Below are 17998 nucleotides of genomic sequence, written 5' to 3'. Positions count from 1 at the left end.
CATTTGTTTGTAAATAAGGTCCTCCCTGCCCCTTTAGAGAGGGGACACTAGTTACTCTTCTCTAGCCTTTTCTCTCCAGATCCTGGGGAAGGTACATGGGGCTTGGACTGGATTTATTTCTCTCACTACTATATTCCAGCATCCTAGAATGCATGCTTAATTACAACAAAATAACAACAACAATAACAGCAACAGTGACCCCTTAAATAGCACATATTATGTACCAGGTACTGTCCTAAATGCTCTGCATTTATTAACTTAAATAATCCTCCAATATAGGTACTGTTATAAACCCATCTGATGAGGAACTATAGACATAGAGAAGCTAAGAAGCTTTCTCAGGAATAGAATGCTTATACACTGCTGATGGGAATGTAAGTTAGTTCAGCCATGATAGAAAGCAGTTTGGATATTTCTCAAATAACTTAAAAAAGAACTACTTTTTGACCTAGCAATCCCATTACTGGGTATGTACCCAAAGGAATATAAATCATTCTACCACAAAGACACATGCATGCGTATGTTCATTGCAGCACGTTTCACAGGAACAAATACATGGAGTCAGCCTAGATGATGATCAATGATAGACTGGATAAAGAAAATGTGGTACATGTACACCATGAAATACCACAAAGCCATCAAAATAAATGAAATCATGCCTTTTGCAACAACATGGATGGAACTGGAGGCCATTATCCTAAGCAAATTAACACAGGAACAGAAAACCAAATACCACATGTTCTCACTTACAAGAGGGAGCTAAATATTGAGTACACAGGGACACAAAGAAGGAAACAACAGACACTGGGGCTTACTTGATGGTGGAAGGTGGGAGGAGGGTGGGAATAAAAAACCGCCTATTGGTACTATGTTCATTACCTGCATGATGAAATCATTTGTGAACCAAAACCCAGCAAGATGCAATTTACCCACGTAACAAATTTGAATATGCACCCCCTAAAGCTAAAATAAAAATTGGAAGAAAAAACTGAAAATTTTCCAGGAATAAAAGATACTACATGGCAGAGCTTGGCTTTGGGTTCAGGCTGTCCAGCTCTAAAATCTCTGCTTTTGTTTACAATGTGCTATATTGCCTCTAAATAAAAAAGTACTGAACGAATTATTAGTAACACTGCATATATGGTAATAGTATTAATAGCTAACATTCACTAAGTACTTACTATGTGCCAGGCACTACACCTGCATTGTCTCATTTAACCCTCACAACCTCCCTTCCTTGTAGATAAACTGTCATTCCCATTTTGCAAACAAGGGCATAATTATAAGCACAGAAAGTTTGTCCAAGGTCATATAGCTCACGGGAGAAAGGAGATTGCCCTCTAGTCTGGCCCTAGCATCCATGCTCTTAACCCTATACTCCACTGCTCCCCACTACCTCAGGTGGTTCTCTCCCAAAGCCTCTTGAGATGACTTCTATCATCAGCCTGATTTGACATTGAGGACGATAAGGACAAAGTTAAAGAACTGGCCCATGGTTAGAAAAGTTAGTAAGAGACAGAGTAAAGATAAGTACCCAGGAGTTCTGGTTTCAAATCCCCTTCTTCTTTCTGCTCCAGCCCCATCTCTATTGCTATTATTGAATTTATAAGCTGTCCCAAATAGCTCATCCTTCAAGTCTGACCCTTCAGTGCAAGACGAAATTATCCAAATGCAGAAACTTCCCTGAACAGAAGTCTTCTGCCCAACATCATTACATGCTGCTTAGTTCTGATTCCCTTGAATATGGTGAAAGCAATGAAATAAAGAGCAGTTATGACACATGGGACAACAGCACATGTCCAGACTGGCACGATAGGACAGAGGGTGCAGGAAAAGGGGATCTGCTCCTTTCAACAGTAAATACTCAAAGAGGAGAAAATCTCCCCAAAGCATCAAAATAATTTCCCAAATAATTATATCAGGAAGAAAATAATAAAACACATCAAAAACTAAAATAAAAATGTAATGAAACAGAGGAGCAGAGACAGACAGTATAGATAATACGAAAAAAGAGAACAGAGTCTTATTTGGATTTTTTGAAAGAAAAGTTAAAAGAGTGGTGACAGCAAAAATTAAAGAAGGGGTCACATAATTAGAAGTCACTGGTGACTTTCCCACATACTATAATTGCCATTTTAAAGGTACCTTCACATACGCCCACGTGCTCTCTTGCTCTCTTTCTCTCCCTCTTTCTTTCTCTCTCTCTCTCTCTCTGAAACAAGCTACAAGCTGCATAAGTTGTTTAAGCTGCTCTGAGTGGATTAGTCAATCCCAATTCCCAATGTACAAAACAGGCATAAGTGACTGGGAATTAAGGGAATCTTAAGAGTTGGATGAGAACTTGGTGGTGAGGCCACATGATCATGGAAAGAGATCAGTGTTTCAATGTTTACTATACTATCTTTGGCACATAATAATGTAGCCCATATTTGGGTACATCTCGTGATGAGGACCTCACTACTTTATAAGGCTATTTCTTTGTTGGAGGTTGGGTAAGATGAGATTAATGAGTACTAGGTACTCTATCAGGCATTTTATATGTATTGATTCCATTTAATCTTCATGACAATCCTGTAGAATAGTTATCATCACCGTTTACAATTGATATAATGGAAGTACAAGAAGCAAAAAGTCACTTGCTTGAAATCACATAGTTATCGAGTATTGAAACCAGGATTTGAGCCCAGAATTGTCTGACTACAAACTTTATGCTTTTTCTATCACTTTATATGACTTCTGTCTGCAAGGAAACCATGGGAAAATCTGAAATGCAGGAGGATACTCTCTGTCCTGTGCAATCCTCCTATCAACTAATTAAGTTACTGGCAAAACAGAAACTGAGTTTTATGGGATATGACTCGTTCTTAGAAAGCCAATGATGACCCCTGTGGCCACTGTATCTCTTTCTAAATGTTCACAGGCTGTTTAATAATCAAGTACAGAATTTTGACAAGCTCAATGGTAATAATGACATAAATATTACCAATGTGGAATCTGGAGCCAGCTTATCTGGATTTAATTCCTGGCTCTATCACTCATTAGCTATTTCACCTTGGGAAAATCATATAACTTATCTAGGTCTCACTTTACATATCCTTAACATGGAAATAATAATAGTACCTACCTCATGGGTTTGTTGTGAGGATTAAATTGAGTTAATAAGTGTAAAGTTCTTAGAACAGAATCATAGAAGCACTCAATAAATGCTAGTTCACTAATATTTTATGGTTGATCTCTACTTTCTAGAACATACAATTTTTGCTTTGAAAACTGGTACATTCTCCTATCTATAGTCTTCTCACAGATCTCCTAGAACCCATAATTCTGTCAAGATGACCTACAGTAATTCCACTTGGGACATCTTCAAATTATTTCAGTGCCCTGGGATGTATATTTTTTAAATAACATATTTAACTTCTGTTAGACTAGAATCCCTATGAAAGTAGAGCTGGTTGGCACAGAAGAGGGGCTCAATATCTACAGAATGAAAGAATTCAGAGCAGTAAAGTACTCTCTTACAACCTCAGATCCTTTGGGCTTCAATTCCCTTTGAATCAAGTTTATGCCTTCTTTTCCTTGATAGAGAAGGAATTTATATTCCTCTGTTATCAGTAAACCATCTGCCTCAAATAGGAGGTTGTCAGACTATCACTTCTTTTTTCTTCTTCATTTGAACATAGCTTTAAAAGTAATTAAAATTAAGCATTTTTAAAAACTAATTTTGACTCATTCTAGGATTCATGAAACTATTTTGTCACCCTTGTTAAATATATCATATATAAAATATTAGATATTATTTAGCCACTTGCTAGGGGTCTTTGTTTCCTCCTTTTTAAATATGAGATCATCAGAAAGCTTAATGTGGCCATATTTCATTATTTAGCATCCTCACCTCCTTTCTTCCCAGTAAAAAGGATTACTGAACTTTCAGATATCCATTTAAATTGTGTGCTTGAGGTGAGTGAAGTGACAGTCTCACTCACCTTGGCCCAATCCAGACATTCCCTTCCTTTCCTCCATGGATTCTCTTTGTCAAAGGAATTTTAACCTCCAGAAAGCCTAGTTCATTCCTCCCAGCTCTATCTCAAGAAAAGAGTCTTTTGTAGTAATGACAAAGGTCCCTAAACAACCCAGCAGACAAAATACCTTGTCTCTTTGCATACTTTCTTTTGGCCCCATGATCATTTTTTCAAAAGTTTATCCCTACTTGCTGAATGGAAAGGTTTATTGTAGATAACAAATGGAAATCTTCAAAACAAACATCAGGTAGTTTTAACGGCCTTTGAACAATTAGGCTATAATTGCTCATGTTCTGGTGTCAAGAACACCCAGGTATATGGACTTAGTAGCCTTTATACCCCAGACTCTAGGCTGGCTGTGTCTTGGGAAGAAAGCCTATGGTTCTTGTAAAAACAAGAAAGCTGCCTTCTGTGGGAAGCTATGATTGCTTTGAGGTTTCTCTTGTTTTCACCATCCCTGTTATATGCTTCCCCCACCCTGTCAGCTTGGCTGGTTTGAATCCCCAGCCCTGTCTTGACTTCTAGTTTCTTCCTAATCATTGGCTCTCACAATATGTGGCTTAGACTTGGCTCATTACTCCATCTTGGTCTTCCATTGCCCCTTGGGTTCTAAGTTAAGCCCATTGTTTATCTTGTTTCTTCCCCTTTGTTTTTGACTTCTGACTCATTGTTTTATGTTCTAGATCCTGGTCTATCTCTTATAGCCACTGCTTTCTAGAGCCTAGTTTCACACTTTAGTTAAAGTAATCCCAGCCTTGGCTAACAGATGCCAAAATTAATAGGGCCTGGGGGGTACAGAAGTATAAAATAAGCCAGGTTCCTATTTGTTTACTGTCTCTATGGCTACTTGTTCTAAGTGTAAACACTTTAGTGGGAAGAATAGGCACATTACTGTTAGTGACATGGCTGATATGCTGAGAATTTCCATGGCCACCTAAATTAACCCTCAAAAATCCTACCTCCTGATTTTATGAAAGTCCTGAGAAGAGTTGGGAAAGCTAAAAAGAAGCATTAGTGTTTGGCCGAGTTTCAGATTTATAAAAGTTCTCTGTTTGAGGGTCAGCTCCATACTAAGGTAAGTTATTATCCCCATTAACTGACTGGCTATTGGTTCCAGAGTGGACATTCAGAGCTTATCACCAAACACTGAGGCAGTCTGAACCTAAGCTCAGTTTTTTTTCCCCTCAATCCACTGTCAAAGCAAATGGATAAAGATTCAATATAAGATATGCCACACACATACACACACAGAGGACAGGGGGCTTAAAACAACTGTGTGGTTCATGTTCCAGCCCAGAAAAATATAACACTATTTACCCTGGTATTCTGTGACTCAGCACTCTTCTTCAGAGGCATTCACTACTGGGTGAAGGAGAGGACAAAGGGACTGGATGATGGCAAAAGAGCCAAGGGTAGGATGGTGAATCTGTAACGTCACTCTAAGCATTCTGGTTTCTTCCTCCATTTTTACTTTCCCTGGTCCCCAATTCTTCCCAATCAGTCCCTGGAGCCAAAACTGGTCTGAACTCTGCTATGAGTGAGGAAGTAGGGGGAAAAGTATCCCATAAGGAGGAGTGATGCTTAGAATATACACCACCCTTCCCAGCCTCACCAAGGAGAAGAGTCCAAGAAACCAACATTCACAGTTATCCAGGAGTCAGTGACAAGAGTAAGACCTCTCCTCAAATGGATTACAAAGAAGGAAGAGTGGAGAAGAGCACAGTTGGGGGTTGTGGGGAACCAGTGCACCTTGTATAGGAAATAGGTAGAGGCATGGAAAAAATTCCTATATTACAAAGGTACCTACCTGTCAGGGCAACAGTAGGAGGCTCCTTGTTGTTTCCCAGGGCAGGGAGGGGCCACATGGCCAGAGCCATTAGAGTGGAAATGAGGGAAAGTGCTCAGGGAAACTACTATTTACCAACTAAGATAGACATATTTCAATATTTTTAACAAATGGTGCAGACCAGCAGCTCTGGGTAGAAGAAAGTGAGAAGGAGCACCCCAGGGTCATTAGGGCAAAGGGTAAGAAAAACACCAAGACGAAATGTACCAACTTCAGAGTTTTTCACTGCCCACAAGCCAACCCTGCCTGTGACATTCATGCCACATTAGTGCTCCTAATACAGAACTGCTGCAAATCTCCTGTCTGTTTTCCCCCCATCAGTATTTGCCCACTTTGTTGGGAGCCTGGGGATGATGAAGAGGAGGGTCCGGTACCCCATTAGGTACCCATCTCCCTCAGGGAAGAAGGGGGCAGGGTTACCTTCTTGCAGAGGACCATCTGGTGGTCAAACAGGAAGAAGACCCGCTGCTGGTTGCGGCCGTAGGGCTGGTAGATCCAGGCCATCTCCCCAGTGTAGATCAGCTCCGAGCTCCTGTCTAGGATGTCCTCGCCCTGGGAAGGACATGCGATGATGAGAGGCAGCCAGGCAGAAGGATGGCACCATCACCTGCCTGGAGGCACCCAAGGCTGGGCATAGACTGGGACAGTAAGAGGCCAGAAAGGCTCTGGTAGAGACAGAGGGAGAGAGGGACTCCTGGGACTCCTCAAAAAGCTTTACAGCTCTGTGAGCTAGGAAGACCCATTTTCTTATTCACCCCAAGGCCAAATGTGCCCCGCCACCTGGGACTGCTACAGCTTTTCTACGCCAGTTACCCTCTGGTCCTATAAGTTCTCTGTCATATATATGTGTGTGTTTGTGTGCGTGTATGGAGAAAGAGAGAGAGAGAGAGGATATATATATGTATATATATATGATATGTATATATAGTATCATATATATATTACATATATATATATAAAATCTCCATCTCTCTTCTCTATAAATCTCTTTTTCTGTTCCAGTCTCTCAATCCCTGCTGTGGTCTCTGTCTCTTTCTAATACTTAAAGAATAGGCCTTAATCTCACTGCTTCCCACATGAGTAGAAGGAAATGGGAGGACAAGAAGGAAGATGGTAACAGAGGGAGAGAAAAAGAACCCACTCCCCTCTTATAATTGTTTTTCCTTCTCCTCTCAGTTCACCAAAATCTACTGATTGAATAAGAAACTTAACTGCCACATGCTTCCCTGGTCTGTTATCCAGAGAGCCTAGAACTACTTCTCCTCCTTGCTACAAAGAGTCAGACACAAATAGACACCAAGACACCTGAGTCCTAGCTAATTCAATTCTATAGAGTTTCCAAGTCCTACCCCTTCTTTATGGCAACTCTGATAGGTCAGAAGTATGTTGCGGGTGTGTGTCAGATGTCAAGGTAGACCTGGCCCCTGTCCTCAAGGAGCTTATGTCTTCATGGAGGAGATGAATGTAGGTATGCTCAAAACTCATGAAACACAAGGCAAACTGCACCGAAGTTGTGGGCACAGGGGTGAGTGTTCCAGGGCCTATGTGAAGATAAGGACAAAGAGCAGTGTCCCAAGACACAGAAGAATTAATATTTCCTGAGCACCTATATGGATCAGACAGTGTGCCAGATATTTTCAATCTATCTTATCTGAGCCTCACGATAGCCCTGGGAAGTAAATATTCTTGCTCCCATTTTACAGTTTGAGGTACAAAAAGATCAAGTGATAAGCCAAAGGTGCCCAACTAGTTAGCTACAGGTCCATGACCCAACTCCAATCTCTGGGGTTCCACAGAGTATGCTCACTCCTTGTACTACATTATACTGTCTTTAGGCCAAAAAGGCATTGGAGAACCCACTCCTTCCTCTCTCTAGGTGTCACTTTTTCCAGACGTAGTATGAGGATGATCTTCATGGTCTTAGTGCTGATACCTTGATGCTAAGATCTCAGCTTTACACCCAAAAGCTTCAAGGCAAGGTTAGAGATAGAGACCTTTATACCTCCCAGAGATAATCAGAGGCAAACACAGATCAGGCAGGGTAGTAGGCCAGAGAGTGGGGCATCTAGAAATGGTGTATTCGAGCATACCATTTTTTCCCCAGTCTAAAGGATGGGAAGGAAAGGGGGAACTCAGCAGAATTATTTTCTAATAATAGAAACCCGCCCCTACCCTGAAAAAAAAAAAAAAAAAAAAAAAGGCTTAGAAATACTGCTTCAACTCTAGGCTCAAGACTTAGCCTCAATATTACCTAGGAACTAGGTAAACACTCCTTCTAGAGGGGCTGACATACTAGCACAGAACCTCTGGAGGCCTGATACTGGGAAAGAAAGCCACCAGGGTTGTGGTCCAACCTGCTCCCCAGCGATTTCCTGCTGGAGGGATGGGAAGCTGAGAGAAGTTCTCGCCCTGATGCAGGCTAGGAAGATGTGCTACAGTCCACTTTGAATATGTATGAAGTCCAATAAAGCCATAAAAGAGAGCCAATGCCATAAGAAGACGGTCAGAATGACTTTTAAATATACCATTTACTAAATGTGGATGATACGACCAGGAGGGCTACCCAGTATTATCTGGTCCATCCACTCCACCAGTCAGGGGCATCTCAACTCTGAATTTCTTTGTTTGTTTTTTGGAGACAGAGTCTCCCTCTGTCACCCAGGCTGGAGTGTAGTGGCATGATCTCGGCTCACTACAAACTCTGCCTCCTGACTTCAAGTGATTCTTGTGTCTCAGCCTCCCAAGTAGCTGGCATTACAGGCGTGCGTGTGCCACCATGCCCAGCTAAATTTTGTATTTTTAGTAGAGATGATGTTTTGCTATGTTGGCCAGGCTGGTCTCAAATTCCTGACCTCAAGCGACCCACCCACCTCAGCCTCCCAAAGTGCTGGGATTACAGATATGAGCCACGGTGCCCAGCCTCAATTATATTTTAATTACTTGCAACATGTAACTCCACCAAGTAGAAAAAAAAAATTAAAATAATACTCCTCTGTGCTCACCAACCAGACTAACCTTGAGCAACACACGTAGTCTCTCTATAACTCAGTTGCTTCATCATTGAAATGGGCATAATAACAGTACCAACTTCATTTGGGTGCTGTGAGGATTATTTAAATTAAAACATATAAAGTGCCTAGAAAGTACACATCACACTATAAGCTCAACATAAGTGATACTTATTATCTTGACTATTACTGTGTGCCCCAGTTTCCATACCTATCCTGTCTCCTAGTAATACAGCAATCCAGTAAGTGATGTTTTCTTATTACCCCAAAACCAAGGTCAAAGAAATTGGAAGTAATTTGCCCAAAAGGGCAGAAGCTAGGTCAGAAGCCCTCCAAAACCTATGCTCTTATCCACCAAACCACATTAGAATGATGGCCCCCACCAATCTCCTCCCACCATCGCCAACCCAGGGGAACAACCAGCTGCCATGGAAGATTTCTAAGGTGAGAATCTCAAAAGACCTGGGCTCTGAGTCCAATGCCGCTACCAACTCACTCTCGAGTTGGAAACTAGCTTAAACTCTCACAATCTGTTTCCTCATTTGTAGAGTGGGAATATTAAAACAGTTCCTATTTGACCCACTTCACATGGCTGTTTGAGAGCATCAAATGAGTTCATGGAAAGGAGACAGTCCTCTCATTGTTTAGAGATCTCACCCTTGCTTCCTCTGCTCCACTTATATAACACATCTCTTTGTCTTGCCCCAAAAAGTACAACTCCTTCCAAAACTCCCCAACTGTGGGCCTTCGGATCTGTTCCCTTCCTCCAGGATTTTGCCCACACTGTTTCCTCTGCTGGGATATGTTTGTCCCCACTAGATGTTCAAGGCCACATCTCATTGATCTCAATATCCTCATTGCCCAACATAGGGTCTGGCATATGAGGGGAAATGCTCAAAACATAAATCTCATAATTTCACATATTTGCTCAAAAACCCTCCAGTGGCCCCCATCTCACTCAAACTAACAAGTCAGTCTTATGAAGACAGGATCCGACCTCCAGTCACCTCCCTAACTTCATTTGCTCCCACTCTCTCGCTCACTTACTCTACTCTGGGCACACTGGCTTCCGCGTTGTTCCTTTAGCACACACTGCCATATTTCAGGGTCTTTGTGTTTGTTTTCACCTCTGTCTGGAATTCTATGCCCCAAGAAAGCCACATGGTTTGCTCCTTCCTCTCCTTCAGGTCTGTTCTTAACTGTTGCTTCCTCAGCTAGTACCCCCATTACTCCCTAACCTGCTATCCTACTTTATTTTTCTTCAGAGGCCCATCTACCTGATGATATGTTTGTTGCCTCTTTTCCCTATTGGAATATAAATCAATGAGAGTGGAAACTTTGTCGTGTTCACTGATGTATGTGCAGAACATAGAATAAGGTCCGACACAGAGTACTTGATATTTAAGTACTCAATAAATACTGTTTGAGAACTAAACCAATAGGTGTGGAATGAACAGTGGCCACAAAAAACTACCCAAAGCTTTCTTGCCAGCTTATCTACCTTTCTTCCTTGGGGTCAGAGCCTGAGAGAAGAGGCCTCTAATTCTAATTCACCCCATTCTGCCTGATTTCACCCCATTCTAATTATAGGCCAGTTGATGTGGGGGTGTAATCTGAGCAGATCCAGGGAAAGGATAAGGGGAATACCATACTTTTTAACTAGTTTATTTTCAATGCTGCCTACTGACAGGAAGGAAGAGGAATAACAAATCCATCCAGCCCTACATTTGATCTTCTGGTCCCAGGAGTATGCCTCATCAAGCCACTTTAGCTTTTAAGTAGATGCTTTTGCTGCCTTCATCATGTTGGGTTTTCTTGTTTCCTCCAACTCTTTGGATTCAATCATCAAATAGTAAACTGGAACAGGTCTTTGGGTATTATACAACCAGGCTGGGAGGAGAGGGATGCCACAAAGAGGAAATCACAACCACACATAATCAAGCTCCCAAACATGAGCTACAATCTTAAGTTCCTGCTACAAATCTCCAGAAAAAAAAAAAAAAAAAAAGATTAAAAAGAAGCTATCCACGATATGTTACCTTTCCCTTGTTTTCAAGTGGATTAAATGAGTGTGCAAGGTGGCAAAGTGACAGCTCAACCAAACCTCAGTGTCACAGAAATTAGAAATAGGAATTTCCCAGAAACTGTAGTCCCTGGGAACAGATTATTCTCCCTGCTGTTCCCACATACTGCTCTAATGTATTGATTAGTAGAGAGATGACTGACACTTTTATTCATCCATTTGATTTTCAGGAGTCTTTGGGGGTGGGGTAAAAGGAGAGGGACTTCAGGAACTCTAGTCCCTACAGAATGGTAGAGGGCAGGGATAATAACCAGAGTTGGGCAAAGAGACCAAGAATGTTCATGGAATAAGCTAAGAGAAGGGTCAGGCCTTGATATAATGCAAGGCTTCCTGCTCTGTAGCCAGACACTCTGATTTATTGAGCAGACACTAATTGCCTGCATGCTACCCTCCAAATTCCTCTTCAAGGGAGATTAAGCTCTGAAGGTTTCCCCTATGACTCCTCTTTTTCATTTGACAAATGAAGCTGAAATCATCATGTGGATGCTTTAGACAGCCACTCTGTTTGTTCAAACATCTGGGAGGCAAGGGGGTGGCAGAGACAGCAAAATATGGCGTCTTGTTCTTGATTTGCATGGTCCGTTCACAGCAGTCCTCAGCAATCTGGCAGAATATCTCTCCCTGCCTAGACAACTTCTTGGGCAGGTGGAATGCACAAATAACCTATACCAGGGAATCTGAAATTGAGCCACCAATCCTAATAATCATCAAGCCATGGAGTATCCATGTCTCACTGCTTTCTTGGGGAGACTCCCCAGCCCTCACCCACCACCTGACTGGGATTTGGATGACCTCCCCAAGGTTGTCTCACTGTCTTATTTAAATATAGACTCTTTACTACATACGAAAAGCAAGTCATTGCAGTATCACAAAGAACAGCAATTGGGCTGTGAGAGGCAGAAGGTTGAAGGAATAAGTGGTACATTACTGAAAACAACGCACAAGGAATCAGGAGACTAGATTCAAGTTCCAGCTTTGTCACTGACTTGCTGTGTGGCCTTGGTAGGAAATAAGCCTCTCTCTGCCTGTCTGTCTTCCACCATCACTGCAAGGTGTTTGAGAGTAAGTGTGTGAGAGTATGTGTGTATGTGCATATGTGCGTGTGTATACACACAAGAATCATCAGGGTTGTAGGGGGAGTCCTCAAGAGCCTTTGTGATTCTGACATTCTAGACGTCTTTAACACAGGTATGGTGAATATGACAGAAACTTTAGGCTTGGCCTCTGAAATGTTCCACAGTGGCCTCAGTCTGACAAGAAGACCATGAAGAATTTTTCTTCCTACAAATTGCTATAGGCTGAATGTTTGTATCCCCATAAAATTCACATGTTGAAACATAATCTCTACCGTGATGGCATTTGGAAGTGAGGCCTTGGGGGATGATGCTCATGAGAATGAGGCTGTCATGAATTAAATGGGAACAGCATTCATAAAAGAGACCCCAAAGAGTTCTCTCATCCCTTCTGCCATGTGAGGTTACAATGAGAAGACAACAGTCTATGAAGAGGGCTCTCACCAGGCACTGAATCTACTGGTTTCTTGATCTTAGACTTCCCAGGTTCCACAACTATGAGAAAGAAATGTCTGTTGTTCATAAGCCACTCAGTCTATGGTATTTTGTTATAGCAGCCTGAATGAAGTAAGATGTCAATTTAGATAAAGAAAGGCTTCACCAAGCAGGAGTGTACAAGGGATGTGTGGGCTTACATGAGATTAGAATACCAATCAATCAGGCTAACAAAGGAGGCAGAAACTGTTAGAACCATGTTTTTGTAGCTCCATCCAGACAAACATGCAGGAAATTCCTTCGGAGGTGCTGAGTCTTTAAATCATACCCCAGTGTTATTGAGCTTGGTGCTACTGAAGCTCCCTGTGTAGGCCAGGGAATTTCATGCTATTTTTGGTTCCCCATGGCTCCTGCTCCAAGGACTGATGCCCCAGAGCATACAGGGGAATTAGAAGGTCTTCTAGGCATTGGGAAGTTGGGGAGATGCTCCAGGGAATAGGAAGACAACCGCTGCTGGGCACCTTCTCTTATAAAAAACCCTGCCAACGAGAGAGAATAAGGCCAGCTAATCCACCTTAATTTTAGTGTTTTAGAGTTGATGGGCTTGCTAGAAGTCATTTGGTCCAGCTCTCTGCCTCTAATCAGGCAAATGGCCAAAGCAAGGCCAACACAAGGAAAAAAGGACCCACAATTTTCTAGTAAGTCTGGCCCAGTGCTGGCTTCTGCTTAAGAGAACGAGGATCTCTTCATCTAGACAAATTCCTTTCTCTGAAAATCAAAGTGCTGTTCTACTTATATGGGAACATTATCCTTCAAATGTAACCCTAAAGGATGTCAACTGATCAGAACTGTGGTCTTTTTCAGCAGTCTACATTAAGGTAGGACAGAGGTAGCAGAATAAAAGGAAGATGACTTTTTTCTGGGCCTTGGTTAAGTAGCTGTTTGTGAGGATGATGCTTGGTTCCCTTGGAATGGGCTAAAATACTTTAAGTATTAAGAGAGATACTACCTCTTAATCACTGAAAATGACACTTGAGTTGAGATCAGGGGAATTGGGAGCAGACCCTACCTCTATATTGTGACCACAAGGCTTAAGATTGCTAATCCCTCCCTAGTAGCACGTCCAGCCTCTCCCATCTTGGTTATTTTAGCCAGCAGACTATCAGATTGCACAACCTGGGTCTGCAAGACAGATGCGAAATGTCATTACTCCTGGTTCTTTTGGTGGGCATCTAGGAAGGAAAGGTCTTTCAGAATTCAGAGAAGTCATGGCTGTCTGCAATGAACTGAAAGGCTCTCAGGTATTATTTTAAAAACAGATGATAAAACTGTGGATTTGGCAGGGATGATGGTTGTGGCCTAGAGTGTACAGGCCTAATAGAGAGACCTAATAGATGTGTCAGGGTGAGGTGATATAACTGATAAAAAAAAAAAAAAAAAAAAGTATGTTGGCTATCCTGCATGGTTGGGAACAGGAGAACCAACCTTGTATTCTATGTCTGAAAGTAAATTAGTATATACTACTTCTTATCTAAGTGTGAATCTGTTGGTCATAAATCCAGAAAGAGCTTTGAAAGGCTACTGAGTCAACCCAATTGTTCCCTGGCAATACCTAAAGAAATGAACCTTTCATTTCTCAATGAGGTATCATCACAAAAATTTCTCCAATCTTCTTAGAAAGTTATTCAAGTATCCAACACTTCTCGCTAGCAGGAAATTTTACCTTGAGTCTAATCTAAATCCTTCCTGGTGCTCTTCAAATCTAATTTCTCTTCACCTATCCTTAGGTAAGATGGGAAGCTTTTGCCAAGCTATTCAGATTCCCCAATACCCTGGTTGGTAAGTTTCCTACCTCCCAGTCTAGGACAGAAGCCTGCCACTGAGCAATCTTGTCAATATTCTCTAAACGTCGCTTGCGTTCGTTGATCTGCTGAGTCACATTTCTCATGACAGCCAAAGCAGCTGCCACATACCTGTAGTCACTGTGAAAACAAAAGAGTGCAAGTTGAACGAACCAATGTGCCAGAGAACCAATGTGCTAGCTGCCAATCTTAACATCCACTCTCCTCTACCTCCTTAGTAACAGAGTCCTGATTTTCAATGGGAACCCACACCACCTAAAGACTACATTTCCTATCTTTTGCTTCAGCAAAAATGACTATGCATCTAAGTTTTGTACACTGATATGTAAATAGAAGTGTTGGGTAGTATAAGAATTAAAGAAAGAGGAGAGAAACATGAAGGATGGCTTTTCAGTCAACAGGGAGAGGTTAATTTAAATAAACCTGAGAGGAGCGGCTGGCCGAGTTAGGTCAGAGCCACACTTTCTTACAGACTAAGAGTTTTTAAGGATTCAGGGTGGGAGAGTTTATCAGAGGCATAGACTGTTTCTGTGCCTCTTTGTTGCGCTTATCTGGGAGAGAGAGTTGTGTGTCTGTTCCCATACATCTTTTTGCAGCTGCAGGCATATCCCCTGAGTCTGCTTTTATCTTCTCTATCTTAGTGCACCTGAAGGAAAAAGAATGTGCTTATTAATGGCCACTGTTTTACTGGGGCCCATTGTATGAGGGTGAAGTTTGGCAGTTACCCAAGAGACTTTCCCCTGACCTCCTTCTGTGCCTGAGCTCTCTTACTGTCTGCTCTTTCTGGCTGCTTGTAGTTAGAAAAGAAGTGATTTCTTGAAATGCATGAGCCTAGAAAGGGAGCTGGAACTTAAAGTGGTGGTGCTTGTCCAAGATGATGGTGCTCCTGCTCTACCAGGTAGGCCTTCTGAGAAATCACCTTTAAGGAAGTGAGCAAACCCTTCTTTAGCCTTTACTCAATCCTGATGCTTGGAATGTTGATGTGATGGCCGAACCTCCGGTAGCCATCTTGGACCATAAGGACAAGGTCAATACCCTAGGCATAGGATAGCAGACAGCTGTAGGGTGCTCATGTTTCTGATAGCTGTAGGGTGCTCATGACCATGGGGCCGCCATACCAGTCATAAACTTCAGAATACATACTTCTTTTACATGAGAGACAAATGGGCCACTATTTTTTTGCATCACTTTTTTTGTGTCCTATCTGATACAGCCAGCCAAGGACCAAAAAGGGAGCCTCACACATGACGCAGTATAGACCACCTTACCATCTCTTCCATCATCTATTTCTATGGAGCTTCTGCCCCAAATCACTGTGAAATATCATCCTCACGTTTGCTTTTGCACAATATAGAAACAGAATGTAGTACAGTGGGTAAGAACACAAAGTCTGAAGCCAGACTTTGTGGGATCAAATGTCAGTTTTTCTCACTGACTAGCAGTGTGGCCTTTGGCAAGTCTCACTCCCTCTCTCATTGACTCAATTTCCTCATCTGTAAAATGGGGAAAAGTATAGTTTACTGAAGGTTTCATAAATTAAATACAATCATCCATGTAAACTATTTTACTCTTGGCATATAACAAATGTTAATAGTATTACTATTACAAATCAAACATTTCTGTAGTAGAGACATCACATGGGATGCCTCTTAAAAGCCCCAGTCTCAGAAGTATAATCCTTGGCCTCACATCCTAGGACCCTGGATAGCAGACATGTTGAGAGTTACATATCCTGTCCAGGTTTTTTTCTGCTGTTCTTTTCTGATTTCCAATTGAATGGCTCTTGAGAAAGGCAGGTTGATAGGGAGATCTCAGCCATTCAGTGGGGGCTAAAATAAACTGAGAAGACAAGAGGATGCATTACAGTTCAGTGTTAACACCTTTCCTTAGAGAAACTGAAAATGCCTTGTGGTCACTAGTCTGCTCAATCTCTCAGTACCATTTTTTTTTTTTTAAAGGAAATAGAAAAAAAAAAGATGTGCAACAACTGCACATCTTTGCACAACTGCACAACTGCACACCCACAACATTGAATAGTGGGTTGATAGACCAAAGAAAGGCAGAGGAAAAGGACTTCTAATTGCCAGGAAGATCCTATGTAGTACCTCCTCTTAACTTGCATCCTTCACTCCAATCTGTGCTCTGCACACCTGTCAGAGCCGTAGCTCTCAAACAATGTTACAGTATCACCTCCAGTGAAAGGCTTTTCACTATACTTCCTAACCAGTCTATTCTGTCTCAAGACAAATATGTTAGAGAAGTCTTTATTCTGAGCCTCAATGAATGTTAGCTATTATCAGTTTTTCTTCTGGATCCCACTGCTGACCCATATTGAGCTTATGGCCAACTAACACTTCCTAAGTCTCTTCAAAACAAACTCTCTCAGCCTGTCCTTGAACTATTTATTTCTTATCTTAGATGCAATGGTAACACTCTACATTTTTTTCTGTTACATTTCATTCTTTTACAGTTAGTTGCTCCAACATATGAGGATCTTTTGGGCTATGTGACATCACCAAAGTTTCTCCTTGGCAAGATGTCTGAGCCTGACACTTAGAAGGAGGTAGAGTGGTGACAGAAGGGAAGACTGCAGCACAGAAGCTGCTAACATAATTAAGTGCTCCTATTCTTTGGACCCATTTTCTGCCCCTGTACCTTTCCTTTCTCTGATTTGAGGAGATCAGTGCTCTAAGCCACTTTCTGGGAAGTAAAGCACAGAGCTGTACTGTCCAATATGGTAGCTACTAGCCATATTTAATTAAAATTAAGTAAAATTTAAAATTTAGTTCTCAGTTGCAGTAGCTATGTTTCTTAGTACTCAATAGTCACATGTGATCGGTAACTACTATACTGAATAACACAAATATAGACTATTTGCATTGTTGCAGAAAGTTCTACTGGGCAGTCCTGGCATGAGAACGTTCATTTCCTCTACGCCAAGACTAACCGGCCATGGATTCCTCACTGTCAGTGTCCCATACTGCCTATTTTTGCCATTTTTAGCTGGCTGCCTTTCTCAAAATGGCTAGAGGGGGAATGTGCCCATCTCTAACCTGTCCTACTAGTTTTAGCAGTCGGCGGGAGAAGAAAGGAATGGCTGTGGTTCAGCCAAACCCTGGTCAAAGCCCTCAGATGAGGTCTGGGCCCAGCCTCTTACTGGGGAGAGTAACAGAGCAAAGATTTTCTACTTCCAGACATGTCAGCTAGCCTCCCTCTTACATGCAGTCTTCATTCTCATCAACTTAAGGAAGGTAGGGTAGGGAATATATGTCAATCATCTGTAAGCAAAGTCAGTATTCTTCTCTATTTATCATTTGTCATCTAATCTTCTCCCTCAGAGGCCTTCAGTCCAACCTATCTGAACACCTATCTTACTAAGCTTCCAAGTTGGCATCAGCCTTTAATTGCCTTCAAATCCAAGCTACTCTTGACATGCATGGCAGGAGCCATCATCTTAATATAGATTCCTGAGACCTGCCAAAAGGGGTTGTCCATGTCGTGGGAGTTGTGCTGGGCCCAACAGGTCACTCTGAGAAAGGGCAGGAATTGATGTAGCCTGACACTGCCTGAGCGACTCTACTGTCACTCTGGAGCGCAAGACGGGGGAGGAGAGGGAATCAGGAACCTAGATGTCAAGAGGACTTTGAAGCAGGAGTTCCAGTCACAAGGTGA

At 42.0% G+C, this 17998-nt stretch overlaps 1 protein-coding gene across 13 annotated transcripts in view; it reads right to left on the bottom strand.

The window, feature by feature from the left end:
* ARHGEF9 (Cdc42 guanine nucleotide exchange factor 9) overlaps positions 1-17998 on the bottom strand; it is a 156890-nt gene that overhangs the window by 28849 nt on the left and 110043 nt on the right. For 10 of the 13 annotated variants that reach the window (XM_025372880.1, XM_025372878.1, XM_025372882.1 and 7 more), the window contains 2 exons: positions 14317-14446; positions 6286-6417 (listed from right to left, as the gene is read on the bottom strand). In XM_025372880.1, the coding sequence (XP_025228665.1) occupies positions 6286-6417; positions 14317-14446 (262 nt within the window). The remainder of the gene's footprint in view (positions 1-6285; positions 6418-14316; positions 14447-17998) is intronic. The other 3 variants (XM_025372883.1, XM_025372884.1, XM_025372888.1) reach the window with 1 other exon arrangement.

Source organism: Theropithecus gelada, chromosome X (genome assembly GCF_003255815.1).
Source record: "Theropithecus gelada isolate Dixy chromosome X, Tgel_1.0, whole genome shotgun sequence".
NCBI lineage: Eukaryota > Metazoa > Chordata > Mammalia > Primates > Cercopithecidae > Theropithecus > Theropithecus gelada.
This window is presented reverse-complemented; position numbering and strand designations above follow the sequence as displayed.